General features: G+C 46.4%; 1 protein-coding gene and 1 pseudogene across 1 annotated transcript; both read right to left on the bottom strand.

Moving 5' to 3' along the window:
• Positions 1 to 6,728: 6,728 nt before the first annotated feature.
• On the bottom strand, positions 6,729 to 14,747 carry H3-3A (H3.3 histone A). Its single transcript, XM_037069363.1, has 4 exons — positions 14,643 to 14,747; positions 12,960 to 13,110; positions 11,553 to 11,706; positions 6,729 to 7,163 (listed from the first exon to the last, which is right to left on the bottom strand). The coding sequence occupies exons 2-4, from the start codon at positions 13,085 to 13,087 to the stop codon at positions 7,035 to 7,037; spliced, it is 411 nt and encodes a 136-aa protein (XP_036925258.1). The 5' UTR covers positions 13,088 to 13,110; positions 14,643 to 14,747; the 3' UTR covers positions 6,729 to 7,034.
• LOC119003283 (uncharacterized) lies at positions 11,171 to 11,298 on the bottom strand (annotated as a pseudogene).
• Positions 14,748 to 20,892: the final 6,145 nt, after the last annotated feature.

Raw genomic sequence — 20,892 nt, forward strand, 5'->3', positions numbered from 1 at the left:
ATAAAATAAATAAAATCTTAAATAAAAACTTGTGGGGAGGGGCTGCAGGCCTGGGTATCTGTTCTAGGTGTCCCCTCCCCAGGCCTGCTCCAGGCTGCCCCGCAGTCAGTGGGAGAGGCTGAGAGAGCCCCCATCCAGACTGATGAGGGTCATCTAAACACCCCTCCACCTTTGGCGTTCCCAACACCTCACTCCTCCAGCAGCTGGATTCCCTTCTCCCCACCAGGGGCAGCTCCGCAGGCATTTAGGTGACCTCGGAATTGACCCCTTTGTAACAGCCCCACAGGACTGGCACTTAAGGAAATCCCAACCCTGAAGCCTCCCTGGGCGTCTCTGGTCCTGACCTGCATAAACCCTGCCCGGCACGACGCCATCAGAAACGCCAGCCCGGCGTTCCTTCCAGTACCTTCGCTCAGCGCGGGCCTCCCGCCCCACTCAGTGTCCCCTAAAGACATGGCTCCCTAGGACTGAGGACCACCTGGTCATTTTTCCTCCCATTGTCTCAGCAGGACTGGGAATCGGGCGGCCAGAGGCGGCTAGGGGCGCAGCAACTAACGGCTTAGAGGCCCACGGCTTCCCGGCCGGTTTCAGCAGGTGCGGGTGGTGTAAGTCTGAAGCCCACCTGCATGGGCTGGGCTGCAAAGACAAACTGCGGGCTCAGCCGGCAGGGAACTACTGCTCCCTAAGAGCTGCGGCGAGAATTAGCGCAGAATTTGCATGTTAATGGATTCTCCGTTCATAAATATTACATTTTCATCCATCTACTCGGGAGGCAGCTCAGCGCGAGCCAGCTTTGTTTTCCAAAGGGCCACGTGTAGCCCCTCGCCAGGCTGCGCGGCATCTTCAGGGACGCAGCTGCAGCTCGTGGGCTGCCAGGCGGCCTGGCCGAGCCCGGGAAGGCCCGCAGCTTGCAGCGCATCACTCCGCAAAGGGACGCCCCCCCGCCCCCGCCCCGGGAACCCTGACGGGCAGGCGGAGCTGCGGGGACAGCAAACCGGGGTCATGCCCGCGGCGAGGCTGATATCGGGAAGTTTCCCGAATCTTGGGCAAGTGTGGTCCGGGCGGGGGCGGCAGAGGCCGTCTGGGGTCGTGGGGGGCGCCCCTCCTGCGGGGAGCGGGTTGGAAGGCCGGGATAGGTGGAGAGATGGGAATTCCGTGAACTGGCCCGGAGTCCAGCCCAGCGGCGGGGCAGGGCGGGGCCCGGACGAGCCAGATCCGGAGGGGCGTGGCCACGTCGTGGGCGTGGCCTGGAGGGCGACACGAGATCCGAGGGGCGTGGTCTGAGTGGCCGCCCCCTTCTGACAGCGAGGCAAGCCTTGGTGCTGCACGGCTTGGTTGTGATAGGCTGCGGGGAGCTGGGAGGGTCTCTGGCACCTGAAGGTGAGGAGGGCGAGAGCCCCGGGCAGCCCAAACCAGAGCGACCACTTGGGCAAGGCTCCAGAGGCACTGGGGACAGGGCTCCCGGATCTAAGGCCGAGGACGCGGGTTCGAGGAGCCGGGAGGACCCTGAACGCTCAGTTCTCGGGGCCCAGCCAGCGACACCCCCTCCCCGGGCTGCTCCCGAGACGGGTTGGCGAGGGCAGCCTTCCCCATCCCCGATTTCCCGAGACTGGGCAATGCCCCTCCTGAGTCTGTCCTCGGCGGAGCGACGCTACAGGTACTGAGAGCCTCGAGGCGCCGGGGTTTCGCAGTGAGACCTGAGTGTGCGGCCATCTGCTGACCATTCTGGAGCCAGCGTGTCGCCTCGGCTCACCTGGCAGTCACCTCTCATCTGAAACATTCCCTGCCTGTGTTTCCTTCTGTTCACTGAAGGCCAGTGGTTTTGCGGAATGGTTTACACCTGGGAATTCCCAGGTCGTCTCCTCATGGTTATCCTACGGTGAAACGTTTGGTTAACGTGTGTCCCCAGTGTTTTACATCGGGAGGCCCCCAACCTCAGCTGGGCTCATCGTTGGTGATGTGAAGTGTGATTACTTCAACCGAAAGCCCCAGTCTCCCTCGGATCCACTCTAGTCACATTTTATTCCCTCTATTCCACCAACACCGTTCTTACCAAGATCACCAATTACCTCCACGTTGCCAAATCCAGTGGTAAATGCTGGCACCTGGCTCCACTCGACCTCCTGGTATTTGACAGGTAGACTGCGTCCTCTCTTCCTCGGAGCACTGTCTTCCTTTAGCCTCCAAGCACCCCCGCTATGTCTGGCTTTCTTCATTGCCCACTCCTCCGTTTCTTCTGGGTTCTCCCTCGCTTGGCAAACTAAATACGAAGTGCCTCAGTCGCGGGGCCTCCTCTCTCATTTCCTCCCGCACCTGCTCCTTTGGGGATCTCATCTAGCTTCTTGGCTTTAAGACCAGGTATTTGAGGATGTCTTCTAAATTACCACCTACAGCCCAAACCCATTTCCTAAACCCCAGGCTCATATCCACAATCCAAAGCCTAAGCCTCTCCCTCTTAATGTGTCCCTAAGCTCCTTGTATTCTCCAGTCCTGCTCCCTGCAGTCTTCCTGGTCTCTGAAACAGCAACTCACCCTTGGAGTTAGCCGCTGAGGCCAAAATCCTTGGCACCCTTTACCCTTCTCTTTCCCATATCCACATCCATCAGCAAGCCCTAACCATCTGCTGCCTTTAAAAGACATCCAGGATGCACCCTGACGGTGTGTGGCTCAGTGGGCTGGGCATCCATCCGCCTGCGAGGTGAAAGGTTGCTGGCTGGATTCCCAGGCAGAGTACATGCCCGGGTTGTGGGCCAGGTCCCCAGGAGGGGGTGTGGGACAGGCAACTGATGGATGTTTCTCTCCCCTTCTCCCTCACTTCCCCTCTAAGAATAAATAAAATCTTAAAAACCCAGAATGCCACTTCTCAATGCCACCACCCAAGCCACTATATCATGTCACAATTAGGTTGTTTCTTCCTGCTCTCCCCTTATTTTCCGCAGAGCAGTGGAGTGATTTTGCTAGAAGGTCAGAGCACTCCACCCGTCTGCCCCTCGGAGGCCTCCGCACTCCGTGTCCTTCCCAGGACTTCTCAGGCCCTGCCTGGTCTGGCTCCCCTTCCAGCTCAGACCCCCCCCCCCCAACTTCTCTGCTCACTCATTACGCTGCAGCCACTTCTGCCTTCCTGGAGGCAGGATCCTGCCTCCCCCAGGCTTGTCCCCAACACAAACCCCAGCAGGGCCTGCGATACTCTTCTCTCACACCTGTGATTTGTGCTCATTTTCTTCAGGTCTTTACTCAAAAGATAACCTCAGGGATGCCTCCTCTGGTCTGATTCCCAATATCCATCCACTTTCCATCACACTCACGATCTGCGTTCTCTGGTCTTGACCACCTTCCACTACCTAATACACGAGGTGTCTCACTTCCTGTCGTCTGACCCCCTCACTAGAAGGTAGCTCCATGTGGTCAGGGAACTTGTTCCTGTCTGTATTCTCACAAAGTGCCTGGCACACAGTTGCTCTATACTTGATCTGAAAGCGGGAACCCACTCAAATACGAATTCAACTGGTCTTTACTGAGGCGTCCCCTGTACCAGCACCGGGGCTACGATGGTACACCCAACAATCCCCTCGCAGCAAGTTCTAGTGGGTGCAGTCAACAAGCAAGCAAACCACTCATTTCGATTTTGATAAATACAGGAAAAAGCGAGGGTTGGGACGGAGGGTAGGTGGGCAGTTTGGTTGCAGCTCCGGGAGCGTGGCAACAGGAAAGATCGGCCAGGCCTGGTGAGCCGGAGTTCGGGTGTTATTCAGCATGCAACAGAAAGCTGTCAGATGTTTTCCAACAGAAAGCGGGAATGATTTGTTTTAGGAGCATTTCTCTGGAGGCTGTGTGAGGGGCCAGAGGAAGTGAGGGGATGGAGGCAGCCCCAGCCGTCTGTGCAACAGTGCAGGGGAGACGGCAGCAGCTGGGCCTCGGATGCTGCAAGTGGTTATGTGGAGTTTCTGGACGTACTTTTGAGGAGCCAACATTTAATGGAGCCGAGGAAAAGAGTATTGAAGGGGCTATCTCAGAGCAAGCAGGTGGTGAAGTGTTTTCTCAGATGCAGGTTTTCTTGTCTTTTCCCCCTTGTTACTACTGTCAAGACTCGTACTTCTGGCACGCCCACCCCAACAAAATTCGCGATGTATTTCACAGCAAGAGCATGGGAGTTAAAGAGCAAGGCACCGGATACAGTCTCCCATTAACAGGATATGCTAATCGCACCCATTTCATAGGGTTGTTGACAATTTGAGTTGGGGCAGCTTTATGCGTTTTCAGCAGCTAGCAGATCCTAAATATATTCAACTTTGCATTTCCTGTTTCTAGGCTGTCAAGTTCAGAAGGGCAAGAACTTGGGACATTGTTCAAGTGCTCACTTAAGGCTCAGCCAAGTGAGATTCCCCAAATTTGTGTAAGACAATGTTTCCAAATTCTTTCTTGAAATATTCTTCCAGCTACAGTTAATTCCCAATTTCCCCAAGACCTACCTACTTAAAATTATCTCACCACATAACTTCATAAGGCTTTCTTTTTTCATTTGCAAGTTAATTTAGACTTTAGGAATATTTTCTGGAACCTCAACATGTCAGCTATTTCCATGTTACTTAATATCCCAAAGCTGGTTACTTTGATGAAGATGCTAAAGGCCCTGGCTGGTGTAGCTCAGTGGATTGAGCGCGGGCCTGCGAACCAGACGATCGCGGTTCGATTCCCAGTCAGGGCACATGCTTGGGTTGCAGGCCAGTTTCTGGCAGGGGTCAGTTCCCTGCAGGGGATGCACCAGAAGCAACCATACATTGATGTTTCCTTCCTCTCTCCTTCCCTTCCCCTCTAAAGATAAATAAATAAAATATTTAAAAAAATTAAAATTAAAAAAAATGCTAAAAACCTAAGGAAGCATGCTAGCTCCTAGTCATCACTCTGGCTGGACCCAAGACAAATACAGTATCTTTTCCCAGGTAGGATTGTTAAGCAGCAACTCCCAAGCACAGCAGAGGTTAGCAGCCTGTTACTGAGCATCAGCCCTAGGGATTCATGGGGTGGCAGTTCATGCGTCCAAGGACAGTCCCGAGCTCAAAACTACTATGCATGGTGTGCAGACCTTAGTCAATTATAATCCTCCCAGGTTAAACTGGCTGGTTTATGAACTGGACTCAGTTGCTGGCTTTGTAAGAATGAGCATACATGGGAAATATTAACAGATCATGGTATACTGAAACAAGCTCAGTACATTTATCAGACATTTATCGAGTGCCAAGTTTTCCACTTTATGCCCATTTTTTCCCACCTGCCCCATTTTGTAACATATGCCTTACTGTGTATCAAAACCTGGACAGTGAGCACCTATTCCTCAAAACTTGGTTAATAAACTGAATTGTTAGCAACCATTTCATGGAGGAAAAAAATGTAAATTAAGACTAACTCTAAGCACTCAAATGGGGGTATCTCCTATTTGTAAATTGCAGTTCTGAAACAGCTTTTAGCAGGTAACTTTACCCGCCCTGTTGGAAACACTCATTTCCCGTTTCCATGAACAGAATTGTACGGCTCTCTGCCCGGCAGAAAACAGAACAGGACATTCTCCTCAACAACTGACTTTGAATAAAACATGCTCTCACCAAGGCTAGTGCCTGCCTGTGTAAACAATGGCAAAGGACCACATGAAAGTAATTTCATAATTATCTCAAAGATTTTGTAATGACCTAAAACATATAAATGAAGTCACTGCTAAAAAGGAGTTCAAGACCAGTAAGAACATACATCTAATGTTATATACATTGACATGGGCCTGCTCTCAGCTCACTGATGTTTAACATTTCACTTCCAGGAGAGCCTCAAAAGCTTAAATTTAACCACTAACATTCAGTACTGGAGGTGTGATAGATCTTAAAAGTTTCATTATCCTCACTTCACACTAATTACCCCAAGGCTAAATAAAACGTCCCAAGAATTAACTATTGGTGCTTAATCAATGACTTCAGGGTTAATACATGTCTTAAAAAACAGCCCTGGCTGGTGTAGCTCAGTGGATTGAGCTCGGGCTGCGAACCAAAGGGTCGCTGGTTCAATTCCCAGTCAGGGCATATGCCTGGGTTGCAAGCCAAGTCCCCCAGTGGGGGCCATGTGAGAGGCAAGCACACATTGATGTTTTTCTCCCTCTCTCTCTAAAAATAAATAAAATTAAAAAAATTAAAAACAAAAAAACAAAGTCTCCAACACACTAATTTTTGGACTAGACTCACTATACAGTATGTCTATAAATGTTATAAATGTACTTCACTACTCAAACAGATTTAACTATTTCCATGTGATTCCACTGGCTGGCTAGGTCTGGGAATTACTGGTTTACAACACAACACTTCCAAACATTTAAGATAGGTTTTGGCAAATTCACGGCTTCTACTTTCCCCATCTCACCAAAGTCTTGTTTTCTAGGTATAAAGTGACAAAACACTTGATGCTACAGCTATTTTGAATATGGGCATTTCAAGTGAAGCACAAGGGTAAGGTCGATAATAAAGACCAAAAGCAGGTACAGTTTGATGTATTTTAATAGCAAACTTACAGGAACAGCACAGAAGACAGACAACATTAAAAACGTACTTGCATGTAGGACAACTCAGTTAGAAAAGTATAGTGAATGGATGGAATCTACTGCATGATAAAAATGCTACAAACACCATTTAGTTGCCATCAATAAGAAATTTACTTGTTTTAAAAAAATCCAAATGCTGGCATTGTCCAGAAAAATTTAACAGGTTTATTTATATTGTTATAAAGTTGAACTGCTTGAAACTTGTTCACTGAAACACCTTGACTTGCATTAATGCTTTATGTCCCCGCATTTATATTAAAAAAATTCACACACAAATGAAAATGGAAAAAACGGCCAATACCTGATTTCTGTCCCCTATTTTCCACTTGCAATCATATACTTAGGTACCTTTTTGACCCCATGGAAAAAAAATATCTAACGTTCAGAACTACCAATAACAGGAAGAAGAGAATTTTTTTTTTTTAAAGAATGAAATGTTTCCCATCATAGTGGATTCTTAAGCACGTTCTCCACGTATGCGGCGTGCTAGCTGGATGTCTTTTGGCATAATTGTTACACGTTTGGCATGGATAGCACACAGGTTGGTGTCTTCAAAAAGGCCAACCAGATAGGCTTCACTCGCCTCCTACAATAATAAAGAAGAAAGAAAAATATCAATAGTATTCCCAACAGTTATGAAACACCTGTACCAGTTAAAAGGTTGAGCTCATTGAACTCTTTAAAGCTCAAGTATGTAAATCTTTTTCAAATTACACAAAAGGCAAATTATTTCATTACTAAGAGTTTAATATTTCTAGTATCAATAATATGATTTCTGGCAAACGGAAATGTGTCTTTAATAAAGTGAGGAAATCTACTTTAAACTCCAGTATCATCACCCTCACACAGATAAATGGAATCACGGATCCAACCCAAATACTCTGTCCCCCACTGTGTCTCCTCATTCTGAACCCCAATCGTGCTCCGAGATCCACGTGAACCTCTGCCTCGCCAGATACAGCGTAGCTGACAAGTGGTTTCCATCCTATGGTCTTCATCTACCTTTCCTTGACATGTCAAAATTAAAAAACTTTCTCCTACTGATTACAGAGTAGGGAAAGGAGGGTGAGAGGGAGAGAGACACCGATCAGTTGTCATTTGTAGGCACCCTGACTGGAGCCCCAAACCGCAACCCAGATATATGCCCTAACGGGGTATCAAACCAGCAACTTTTCAGTCTGCAGGATGCCACCTAACCAACTGAATCAGACTGGCCAGGGATACACCTCAAATTTCATCACAAGAGCATTATAGGTTCCAGAACATACCTTCTGACCTATTGCCCCCCCCAACCCCGTAGTGTGCCTTCCTCTAGGTACCCTCATCTTCTTTGGCATGTGTTATCCTCTAGTTGTCAAGATCGACCCGTCGGGTTTTTCGTACCGTACTGTAAGGTCCTTTGAAGACATCGTCTTAACCCTACTAGCACTCAAAAACGGCTAGTTGGGTGACTCATTCGTCAGCACTTGGCATATAAAGAAAAAGGAGAGCTTCTACTTATACCTAACTCTTAAATACATTTTGCAGCTGTCTAAAAGTTGAAGGATCCTTTAATTTAAGTTATAACATGTTTACTCATTTTAAAAAGAAACTCTTTCAGTGGATTAGGAGCACTAAGTTGAGAGGTTATTTGGCTTTCCAGCATTAATTAGAAGAAAGATATATTTCTCTATGTTCCAGACAAATGTAGGAAAAAAAACCCAGACTCTGATATGGTTGCTATTTTGTCCTAATTAAAAAAATTACTTCCATTTTCTAATATTAAGGTAATGATAAAACTAAAAAACAAAAATATTTGAGCAATTCAAGCCCCATGTTACATTAATACATAAGACACATAGGAATAGCCTGAGTTGCTTTTTATAATCATTTTGACTCTAATAAAACCACGAAGATTCTGCTTTTAAAAGCACCAACAGAGCAACACTTAATTCAAACGATTACACTTTTTCATCTTATGGGGAAAAAAAAACATTCCTTTACCTTTATACCCTTTGCCTAGCATCTCCTATAAAAACCTGTCTTACCCAGATTTTACTATGCCTTCATGTCTTTCTGTAGCACCTGCTACCAAAGGCCGGGTCTCACTGGACTACTCTTTATTTCACGACTGTAACACGCAGGAGAGTGCAATCACTCCCTCTGCCCCTGTTCCGGGTGCATGGAACCTTAAACTCCTCCTTCCCGGACACGTTAGTCTCGGACACCAGCCGCTGTGCAATGCCCTTCAGTTACTCAATAGAGATTCCATCTTATACCCATAATGCTTGTTCAAGTAGATGTTTAATAAATATTTGTTGGTCTGTTTTCACATTTACCCCTAATTTAAATTTATATCTTTCCTATAGAATTAGCCCCTCACACTATTCCTATTCCAAAGACTGTATTAACAGAAAAGCCCTCACTATTCAGGGAAGCATTCTTGAGATATTCCGGAAATGGGTAAGAAGTCTGGAAAACACGGCACACTGTAGGGTACTCTTAGGGGTCTGTGACGCGCTTCAGACTTCAGGACTGAAGTCCCCCAAGGAAGAATGTTTGTGCCACCTGTTTTATCGGAGCGGTATGCAAATCTAGAATGCTTTCTGGAAATGCAGCCGTGAGCTGCTACATGGACAAGCCATCAGGCCCTACGACTCTCAAGCCCGTTTATTTGTGCGAGAGGGATGACCCACAGGCTCCCCGCCCCCCACCCTGGCCTTCGAACCTGCTCACCAGCTTTCCAGGGCTCTGCCCGGTCAGCTCTGGGACAGGCTCAACACTCACAGGGCACTTGACTGTGTGCCCATGTTTCCAGTTCTACAACCAATGCCTGAAAGACTCCTCAACATTAAGGCTGTAGTGAGAATTAAATACTGCTGCGTTAACTTACAGCTAAATTAACATAACTGAGACAGCAAAGAGTATCTTACAACTTGAAGGAAACACATTTTGAATATATCCAATGTCTGACTGACTCTTCCATTTCAACACACCTATGTCCATTTTTAACATAAAAACACCATAATTCAAGCTCTTAGATATTAAAGGCAAAAGCTAACTTTTAGGTTAGTCAATTCTAGATTGTCTATGGCGAACCTAGACTAACTTTTCTACCATCCTCATTTAGCTGTTATTAGAAAAGTTGTAAATAATGTAAATTCTAAAGCCGCATCTGTAGATTTCAACTGCTTTTTTTAATTATTCTGTTTCCATTAGCAAATTCTCCATCTCTGTATCTTTAAAAGAACTGAATGAAAAAAAAACTGAATGAAGTTATGTATAAAACAAGGAAACAAGAGACTTGTAACAAAGATTACTCTTTCCAATAAAGACTGAAGCTATCTAATGCTAGAAATACTACGGGCAGCAGAGGTGAACATTTGCTCAAAACTAATACAACCATAGTTACAAACAGCAATAAACTTTTATGCATGAATTAAAGAGACAAGTTTTTAATGCAGATTGTTTAGTCACCTCAATTCACAAGGCTGAATACATTTACCGACAAAGCTCTATTATAACACTGACAAATTCAAAATGTTGAATTTTTCAAGTATAATTATGTTCTCAAAAGCACAGTCCTGCTCTTAACTAGGAAACAAAATTAGCAGCTTCTCTATGCTAAGATTCTTAGTAGTATTTCTGTATTAAAATAGCAGGGAAAATGTGATTTGCAATTACGTAATAAATGAAATGGGACGTGAAGATAATCAGGGATCGAAACAGAAAATAAAGTTTTAAATAACAGCACTAGAAGATTTTAGTTTGAAATTTCAATTCACTGACAATTTAATGGATGCCTGGAATTCACCAATCAAATGAAGTTCTGACTAACCATAGAAACAGCTCAACCAATTATACTTCAGTGTAGAATCCACCTATCAAATCCTCCTCTCTTATAAAACAAAAGCTTGGCACAGCAACAGCAGCCTTGAAAATCATCCAATGGAGGGTATGCAGACCCTAGACGCCCCCCGCTCCCCAAAGAGATTCTGAGTCCAGTCTGTCGTGGTGCCTAGGAATCTGCACTTTAATCACCCTTAACCCCATGCTCTAATGAAGAGGTGGTTTTACCGTATTTTGAGACACACTAAAGAATGCCAACCATACAATATAAAATAGGTTTACTTAAGTGATTGACATTAATTATTCACATGTACCAAATCAAATTATCTAACTTGTGGGCATTTCCAGTTTTCATCTCAGCGTATCACAAGTACTTCAAATACATAACAATCCCAAAATAGAATTTTTCAAAGTTCTGACTGACACCCTAGAGCCAAGATTAAACTCAGTATGCTTCCCATTTAAATAGAAATCACCAATTCCCTGTAGCAAAGGACAAGTCTTCAAATCCTTTTTCCTTTACAAGCTGGCTATCACCTTTAAGCACACCTTTTCTCCCCATTGCCATTCTTAACCACCATTCCCTTCGTCTACCTCATCACACAATTCTTTAACACTGCCAGTTCCCATCCTAGCTATTACACACTCTCTGCTTGCATCTGCCTCCTCGGTTCCAGCAAGACATCTATTCTAACATTCCTTTTACACCAGCCACTTCGGAACTGATTTCCAGTAAGACCATTAACCATCTTTTTATTGTCCTGCGGCATCCAGAAGCCAAACCAGAGATTGCCTTTCCCCCCATAAAGTGTTTTTAGTGCAGGGTTTACAATTAGCAATAATCATGCCTTGGAAAAACCTCATTGGCTACAAGGAGGCCACTGCACAAAGCTTTTTTAGTGCAATGTTTAAAATATTTAAATGGTTTAATAAGACAGATACTACGCTTTGGAGTCAAATGGGTCCAAACTACATTTTCTGTGTGTATGACCTCAAGCAACTTAACCTTGCTGACACCTCAACAGAGAAAAGGTATCCTCGCAGGCTTGTGATTAAATTACCCACACATGTGCAAAGATTTAGACTTATTCTTGATACACAGGAGGTCCTCCAACTCTTTAAGAGATTTCCCTACCAGCCATTTTACCTGCAAAGCACCAATAGCTGCACTCTGGAAGCGCAGATCTGTTTTGAAGTCCTGAGCAATTTCTCGCACCAGACGCTGGAAGGGAAGTTTGCGAATCAGAAGTTCAGTGGACTTCTGATAACGTCTAATTTCACGAAGTGCCACAGTACCAGGCCTTAAAAACAGAAAAAAATGTAAAGAGACAGTTACCAAGTTCATAAAAAACGCAAAAGGATTTAAGCAGCCAGCTTTAAAATGCAGCCATTTTCCAAAAATAAACAAACTGCCCAACTTCAGCCTTTGAAAGCAATTTCACTCATCAATTTATAACCCAACTATTCAAGCCTATTATACAGTAATATAATGTCTTTAAGCAAAAAGCATGATACTAAGATTCCTAATAATGCCACCCATTTTATTCATCTTTAACATATATACCACTAAACTTGTTATAACCACAGCTTGGAAAGGTATCAGGCCACTAATAAATAAGTCAAAATTGTTCAGACTCTTCTCAGTGTGACACCCCCCTCCTTCTTCCCACCCACAACCTTCATTCTTCTGTAAGACATACCAATACAACTCAGTGAGCTTCATTTAAAAGTACACTAGTGGTATTTATGTTTGATTTCCCAGAATACCTTTACTCTCTGACCACTGCCCATCCCTCATGATTCTAGACTGTGCAATTATATATGGGAAGTTTTTTTAAAAAACTGATTGTCAGCAAGAAACTACCTCAACTGACTTATTTTATTTCTTCCACTGCATGAGATCTTGTTTTATTTTTCCCAAAGGCTACCTAAGCATGGACAACTTCTGCCCTCTAATGGCAGATGCCCTTAATAACACTGCTCAGGGTAGTTCAAAACGAAAGAGAAGGAAATTATTATTAGAAAGAAATAAACCAACTGAGGCAAATGAGGGATGGGAACTTTACTGAAATAAAATGATGTCTTGATTAAGTTATTATTTTGCCAAAAGCAAGGATACCCTCAAGATGTATCTACATATAGCACTTTATTATTTAAAGATACATCTTACAGCTACACAAAATGTTAAGCCTATTAACTTTATTAGTGATGTAATAGGTTTCCTTTGGGCTATGGGTAAGATTGTGGCTTCATAATTAAACACCCTCCCAGTAAAAACTAACACTAAATTTTATATAAATTTTAAAGTATTACAGGAAAAACATCAATTTCTCTAAAACAAAAAGTTTGCTTATCTCACACATCTTTTTTTAATATTATATAGATACTGTGGTTTGGAGCTTTGTTCCATTATTTTCCTCTCTCTCTTTTTAACATATCAAAAAAGAAAGAAGAAAAGAGAAAGGTCTGTGGATGTGCCTCCCCCTCCCCCAATTCCTGTTATGATTTGATAGCTTCCCCAAACTGGCCATTATTTTCTTCTTATTTTTAATACCTGTAACGATGAGGTTTCTTCACCCCTCCAGTAGAGGGCGCACTCTTGCGAGCGGCTTTGGTAGCCAGTTGCTTCCTCGGTGCTTTACCACCGGTCGATTTGCGGGCAGTCTGCTTTGTACGAGCCATGGTATAGGAACCTCTTTACTTACCTACCAGCATCAAAAAAACCCAAAAATCACCATAAATTACCAACATACAAGTTTTCCTGCCATTACCCACCCCCCCCGAAAATCTGGAATATGATCAGCATTAAAAAAAAATGTCGGTAATGTTATATAATTCAAAAGGGTACAGATTACATTTATCGCCCAAATGCGGTTTTTGGAAACAAACTGTAGTACTAGAAAATTGTTACCACTGAACCCAATCATCTCTCAAAAATGCCAAACCTGAACGACAAACGGCAAAAACAAAAAGACCCCTAACGGCCTTTGCTCCAATTTCTTTAATTAAAGCAGAAATTGGAAATGTCTGTAAACATTCGACCCATAAACACCTCAAAAGAACCAAGCCACAAACCACAAAAAGATCGAGTCAAATTACAGCAAAAAAAGGTTTTAGCCTCCCCCCCCCCCCGGCGTCACCCCCCCCCTTGCGTCTGGCAGTTGATAGATTGCTGTAAATATCTGAAAACATTCCTGCGTTAGCATCTCTACAGTTATGTTGACAAAAAGGCCTCTTGAAAAACGAAAAACGAGAGGAACAACAGCTACCACCAGCGAGCATTCTACAAAGCACCGTCCTCACGGCAGTCCAACCAGGATTCGCAATGAGAAGGAAAAAAAAAAAGTGCCCGCACCCAGGCTTTAATTAACGCACCGGCCGACCGGTCCACCCCAAGCACCACATAAACTTTTGGTTTCGCCTCCTCCGGCCCCTCGGCTCGGGGTCCCCCAGCCTCCCGCCTCGCTCGCGGCGTCTCGCGCAAGCACAAACTCGGCTTCTAGACCAGAACAAAATGGAAACAATCGCAAAACGTATCCAATTTCCTCCCAAAGAGACAAAACACCAAAACGCTCGAAAATACCCCGATCCCCTGCCACGTGCCGCCCTCCAAAATGCAAAAGTTTTTTTTTTTGCATTTGGGATGCATCAAGTTTCCGCTTCTCCAAAAAAGGAGAAAAAAATGTCCCTCTTCAAAGAATTTTCCTCCTTTTCTGAAATGGGGAAGAGAGAAACGGGGGAAAAAATATGGTCGGTGACCAGGGAAGAGACAAGATGGTGAAGCTTAGCAACAACTGTGGGGAGGCAGCAAAAAGCGAGTTACCCCACGGTGGGAAGCGGCGGCGATTTCCACCCTTTTCCCGCCCGAAAACTGGGGGCCGGGGCCCGGGGGCGGTAGTTAAGAGGCCCGCGCGGGTCGTGGTGAAGGTTTGGGGTCCCGGGAAGGGGCGGCGGGCGGGATTTCACCGAAGAAAGAGGAGCCAGGGGCGCGGGGAGGAGGGAGAGCAGGCTCGGCGCCGCGGCGGTTGCTGCTGTTGGGCTGAGGCGGCGAGACTGGGGAGCCGCCGCCGCCTGAGGGGAGAGGGAAACTCGCTCCTCACCTCCATTTCTGGGCCAAAAAGTTTGTGGGTCAAACCGGAGGGGCTGCGGGGCCCCTTCCCGCACCGCCTGGGCCCGGCCCGGGGCTGACGGCAAGCGGGGCTCGGTTCCGGGGAAGCGGGCAGACGGGGAAACTTACCCCCCTTCTCCTTCGGCTGGAGCTCGGCGAGCTGGAGGAGGTGCTGGCGTTAGAGAGCGACGGCGGCTGCGAACACAATTGAAAGATGGCTGACACCGAGGTTATCCCCCAACACACGCCGCCCCGCCCCGCGCCGCGCGCCAACCAATCACACACAATGGAGGGAAGGCTCGGCCCCGCCCCCGCGTGCGCCCCGCCCCCGCCCTTCCCCCCGCACCCCCGTTCGCTGGCGCGCGCTCGTCCCTCCCCCGCGCGCCGTTCGCTCCCTCCTCCCAGCTACCTCGCTCTGTGTGTGTACAAACACAAAAGACGTGCCGAGGGGCCGACGGCTCCCGCCGAGACGGCCACCCGACCCCGTTTTAACTCCAGCTCCGGGGCCCCGCACTCTCACCCGGCTCCGTGAGCACACGTCATCAAACTCGCGAAGCCCGGGTTTGGGGCACAGAGGGGCAGGTAGGGGGGGAGGGGAGGGAGGGAGGGAGGAGGCGCGGCGGGTGAACGCCCGGCCTGCGGGCGTCTCGGGCCAGGGAGGGGAGAGGGAGGGGGCGCCCCGCTCCCGCGCCGGCCCCGGCGCGCGCCCCCGAGGCTCCCGGGACGGTATCGGGACGGAGAAGAGGACACGGCCGTCTGGGTCGCCGCTCCCCAGTTGAAAGCATTCCCCAACAAGAAGCTTGCAAATAGAAGTATGGTTTACTGCTCCCACTTTCGGGTCAGGCTGCTCTGGCAGCTGGCGGGGTGCATAGTCCTCTGCTCGCTTTCGCCCGGGTCCAGGTGCGGCTGGTCCCTCCGCAGACAACTTTATCCGCTCAGACGCCGACCCCTACCGAGGCGGGCCGCCCGGGGCGGGCTGCGGGCTGTTCAGGGGCCGGTGCGCTCGGGCTCGGCCACCAGGCACTACCAGCCCCTCTCAGGTAGCCTCTCTAAGGCCGAAGGGACGAAGCTCGCCTTGTTCCTGGGCTGGGTGTCTGATGCAAGATGGCTGTATTTTGTAAGCCTCTTAAAACTGTACACAGCTAGCTGCGCCAGGGCCTGACTACCATGGTACGAGCTTGTCCTACCAGCCAGTTGGACCCTTTAACCATGTCAGTGTTGCGGTAGAATTAACACATCAGTTAATAAAATGTTGTCAGCTTCTGCATAGTTTAAGTGTCGTAGAAAGAGGCAGAAATAAAGAAAAGAGTGGTTTGGGGATTGTTACGTTTACGAATTTTCCAATTCTCAGTAGCATGAGGAACAGACTTTTTACAGCTGAAGTTATGTGCGTTATCAGTTCATTGGCCTTGAATACGTGAACCATCCCCCAGGTGGTATTGACAACTGTTCGTGAAGGTTTTCAGAAGTGTCGTGCAGACCACCCATAGGATAGTGAAGGAGATTTCGTAGATGAAGGGCACTATTTGTAATTTGAAGATCTTAGAAAGCATCTTAGTCATAAACATTATCCTGAAACATATATGGAAATGAGGGAGGGAATAGATTTGTCCAAGGTCACTTAAGTGAGAAACCGTCCCAGGAGAAACTAAAAAAGAAATCCAGGCCTCCTGTCTCGTTATTATTTAATGAACGTTAAGTGTTCGTGGTTGCTGTGCTGCTGTGCAAAGCACATGCAGTCCACTGACTTATCCTAACAGCACATATGCCAAAAAGCCGTGGATGGGCTGGCTGTGCAGAGTTGCCCATAATTCAGGCCAAGAAGAGGGGTTTTTTTTTGTTTGTTTCGCTTTCTTTTTGTTTTGTTTTCAGGATACCAAATTATTTATTGCATTCATCCAGGATGTCTGTTCTACAGCAATTAAATTCATCCTATCTTCAAGAAATGTTAAGTGCCTGGCTGGTATAGCTCAGTGGACTGAGCACAGGCCTGTGAACCAAAGGGTCACTGGTTCGATTCCCAGTCGCACATGCCTGGGTTGCAGGCCAGGTCCCCAGTAGGAGATGCATAAGAGGCAACCACACATTGATGTTTCTCTCCCTCTCTTTCTCCCTCCCTTCCCTTCTCTCTAAAAAATAAATAAAGTTTTTTAAAAGATTTAAGGAGAGGGAGAGAAATAATCAATGTTTGGTTGCCTCTCCTGCGTCCCCTGCTGGGAAGTGGCCTGCAACCCAGGCATATGTCCTGACTGGGAATCGAACCTTGGTTGTTTGGTTCGCAGGCCCACGCTCAATCCACTGAGCTACACCAGCCAGGGCATAAGTAAAATCTTAAAAAATAATGTTAGGTGGCAAGGATGATATTCTTTTTATATGCTAGATTTTTCTATACTATTTTTTGGCTTAAAAATATTTGGAGGGGGTTATTTATTTATTTTTAGGGAGAGGGAAAAGAGAGGGAGAGAAACATCAATGTGTGGTTGCCTCTCACGCATCCTCAACTGGGTACCTGGCCCGCAACCCAGGCATGTGCCCGACTGAGAATGAACTGGTGACCCTTTCTTGGGCTGGCACTCAGTCCGCTGAGCCACACCAGCCAGGGCTAAAATATTTTTAAGGAAGGGAAAGACCATTTGACGTGAAACATTTCTGATCTTGGATTATCTGAACCAACTCAGCTGTCTGTCAATAAAATGGAAGTAATATTTATCTGTGGAGATAGGCCTCAAGTTCTTCCCAGTTGTGGGATCCAGTAGGTAAGCACCTGGGTAGGTGTCTGGTTACCTAGTGGCTTCAGGAAGTTCTCCCACTGAGTGACTATTGAGTGCCAACTATGGGCTAGGCACAATTCTAGGTGCTCCTAATAAAAGGGATCAAAACAAGCAACACTGCCAGCTTCTTGGAGCCTGTGATCTCTGGAAGCATTGCCTTGCACAGGGAAGCAGCACTTGGACCAGGGGATGGAAGGGAAAGTCCTTCAGAGCCCCAAGACTGGCAAAAACTGTAGCTCGGGACAGAGGACTTCAGAGTCCAGGTGATGGGGAGAAGAGAGCTGCCAGGGTCAGAAGGGATTCTCGAGGGGTGCCAGAGTCATTTCTGAATTGCCTTTGTTTCTAGAACTTTTGAGCTAAGAATGGCCTTTTGAATTTGGAGTTTAGAAAAAAAGAGGTTGGGAACAACAGCTTTTAAGTTAAAACATTTTTCTTAGCATAGAACGTTGATGACCACTAACTTCGATTTGTCTATAAGTAAAAGTTTTCAAAAGTACAATGGGATGGATTTTAAAAGTACCAATTTAGCCCTGGCTGGCGTAGCTCAAGTGGATTGAGTGCAGGCCTGCGAACCAAAGGATCGTGGTTCAATTCCCAGTCAGGGCATATTCCTGGTTGCCGGCCAGTTCCCAGCAGGGGACACATGAGAGGCAACCATACATTGATGTTTCTCTCCCTCTCTCCTTCCCTTCTCCTCTAAAGATAAATAAATATACTCTTTTAAAAAGTATATCTTAATTTTTAAAAAAGCACCATTTTAGTCAACAATATCGCTTGGCTCCTGAGTCAGTCAAAACGCAAAGATTGCTGCCTCATGGAGCTGCTTTTCTGTATACTCTCCCCGTGCCCACGGTGATGTCACCCTTTTTCTTTATCTCGTTGACTTAAGTCTATCATATTGGTTGTTTTCAAATTTATTTTTTAATTTTTTAGCTGCAGCTGACATATATTAGTTTCAGGCGTACAACATTCGTGATCAAACATTTCTGTGACTTGTGAAATGGTCATCCCAATGATCTTATGTTTGCTTGCTTGTTATCGATCTCTTCCCCAATGAGTGTGCAGTCTAGGTCAGCAGTGGCCTTACCTGTTTCTCTCCGCTGGTTTCACACTGCCGCCCTCGCTCCACACCCAGTGTGGGGCCTTTCCTGGTTCGCTGTTCCTTCTTATTAGGCGAACTCATTCAGTTCCATGGCAGTTGTCAAAGATGTGACCAAAGGGTAGAGAATAATATAATGAACCCCTGTGTACCCATCACCTGGCTTCAAAATTATCAACTCGTGACCATCTGTACCTTGACTCACCCTTGCTACCTCCCCCACTTGAATTATTTTGAAGCAAATCCCAGACTTTTAAAATCCTTTTGTTGGTAGATATTTGAGAATCATAGGAACCAAATAAATGGTTGATATGTCTATTAAATCTCTCATTATCTGTAGGTTCTCTCTTCGTTGGCACTTTATTAAAAAATATGGCCTGAGCCTTTGGGGTCCAGTCCTGTCTTCGAAACTGCCCGTCCTTCAGCCTTACCCAGTAAATGGCGTTATGATTTATTCAACTGCTCAAACCAAAAGCACAGGCATCTTCCTTAAGCCTCCCTTTCACTCCCGTAGTCCTATTGGCCCTACCTCTGACAAGCATCTCAGAATGACCTACTCCCCACCACCTCTCACCTGGGCCTCCAGTCACTTCCTGTTGGACCTCACTCCACCCCTGCGCCTCAGTGTTCTCTACTACAGCACAGTGTAAATGAGGTTGAGTCCCACCCTTGCTTAAATCCAAACAGTGGTCGTCCACTGCCCTTGGTTAAAATTGGTCCTTGCAGGACTTGGCATCACACCTGCCCTCTCATGGCACTGGAATGCTGTCCCCCAGCTTTTCGTAGGGTTGGCTCACTCGTCTTCTGGGGTAACGTTCCCCACTTCTCCATGTCTTTTTACTCTTAGGAAATGATCTGATTTGTAGGCACACCTGAGGAAAGTGGAGGGGATTTGAAGCCATGCCGGTGGAACTTGATTAAGAATTTCATTACAGCCCTGGTTAGTGTAGCTCAGTGGATTAAGCGCGGGCCTGTGAACAAGAGGATCGCAGTTTGATTCCCAGTCAGGGCACATGCCTGGGTTGCAGGCCAGTTCCCGGCAGGGGACACACCAGAGGCAACCATACATTGATATTTCTCTCCCTCTCTCCTTCCCTTCCCCTCTAAACATAAATAAATAAAATCTTTAAAAAAAAAGAATTTCATTAAATACTTTTATATTATATAATCACTGTCAGAGAAAACGTGTTTTAAGGATGATGTTAATATGAAATTTCTGTAAAATTCTGGAAAAAATGTCTTCAAAGGTTTAAATTAGAGATGTTGAGCTTATACCCATGAACATAATTGTTTATATCAGGTTTTATATTTGAGATAACCATATGCCATTCCTGATTAAGACTTTATAGTGAAGAGCTGTACAAATTCCTGATGATCTAATCATTGAAAAACTTTGTTCATACATGTAGGTGATAAAAAATTCAAAATGAGTGTTTTTCATTCTTTAAAAATGTAACCATTGAAGTTATGTATTGAAAATTCTTTCCATTTTTAAAATAATACTTTTCTTTGAAAAAGTGATTTTATTTATTTATTTTTAGAAGAAGAGAGGGAAACATCAATGTGTGGCTGCCTCTTGCGTGCCCCTACTGGGGACCTGGCACTGGGGACCTGGCCCACAATCCAGGCATGTGCCCTGATTGGGGATTAAACTAGTGACCCTTTGGTTTGCAGGCCAGTGCTCAGTCCACTGAGACACACCAGCCGGGGCTTGTTCCTTTTTTTTAATAGTTCATTTTTATTGGAATTTTTTCCATTATCCTTTGTCCCCTTTATACTCTCTTCCACCTCCGCCCACACCCCTCCCTCTTCCCTTTCTTTCAGTGACAAATGCAGTCTTGAAATTTCTTGTGAATGAATTTTGAATCCAATTAAACTTCTTAAAGGTCAAGTATTAAAAATAATGATGTGGCTGAAATTTGTAAAATGTACCCTGAAGCTGCCTTGGCCACCACCAAAAAGGGTCTAAACACTCAAATGGAGAGAAGTGCCTGAGGGGAGGCATCAGGTCCACACCAGGAGCCCTGGTCAACCTCCTTGTCCCCAGCCCTGACTGGCTGTCGTTTGGGCTGAGCAGTGCTCTGTGGGCACCTGACATGGATGTTCCTGGGCTCCGTGGTCACGGTGAGCAGGACTAAAGCAGGAATCCAGGGGCAGGAACGCCCCCTGGGCTGCGCTCACCACACCAGGTGGAGCAGCGTGATGTGCACGGTGTATCTATTGCACTCAGCACTGCAGTGAACAGGGGACAAAGGTCAGATCCGTGCAGCTCAGGTTGTTCCCCGAGGAGACCCTAGGGCCGAGAGGACCTGTCTGTCTCCTGCACCCCTACAGCCCATAGCCCATTGGGAAAGCCGTTGTACTGCTCTGAAGTCGCAGCCACGTGTCACTCCTAGAGAGCCCCCGTCTTCCCTGCCCCTCATGTCATGAGTGTCACTTCCACACTTCCTTCCTTCACAGCAAGTCTCACAAGTTGACATTGCGTTGATTTATTTGCTGACTTGTGGTC

The sequence above is a fragment of the Sturnira hondurensis genome, unplaced genomic scaffold (assembly GCF_014824575.4).
Source record: "Sturnira hondurensis isolate 20B ecotype Veracruz unplaced genomic scaffold, ASM1482457v3 Scaffold0018525, whole genome shotgun sequence".
Classification (NCBI taxonomy): Eukaryota; Metazoa; Chordata; class Mammalia; order Chiroptera; family Phyllostomidae; genus Sturnira; species Sturnira hondurensis.

Excerpts from the sequence above, each read along its gene's own strand:
- H3-3A (XM_037069363.1), bottom strand. The coding sequence starts at position 13,087 with ATGGCTCGTACAAAGCAGACTGCCCGCAAATCGACCGGTGGTAAAGCA. Across the intron at positions 11,707-12,959 it reads AAGAAACCTCATCGTTACAG|GCCTGGTACTGTGGCACTTC; the intron begins GTATTAAAAATA and ends TCTGTTTTTAAG. Across the intron at positions 7,164-11,552 it reads CAGCTATTGGTGCTTTGCAG|GAGGCGAGTGAAGCCTATCT; the intron begins GTAAAATGGCTG and ends TTATTATTGTAG.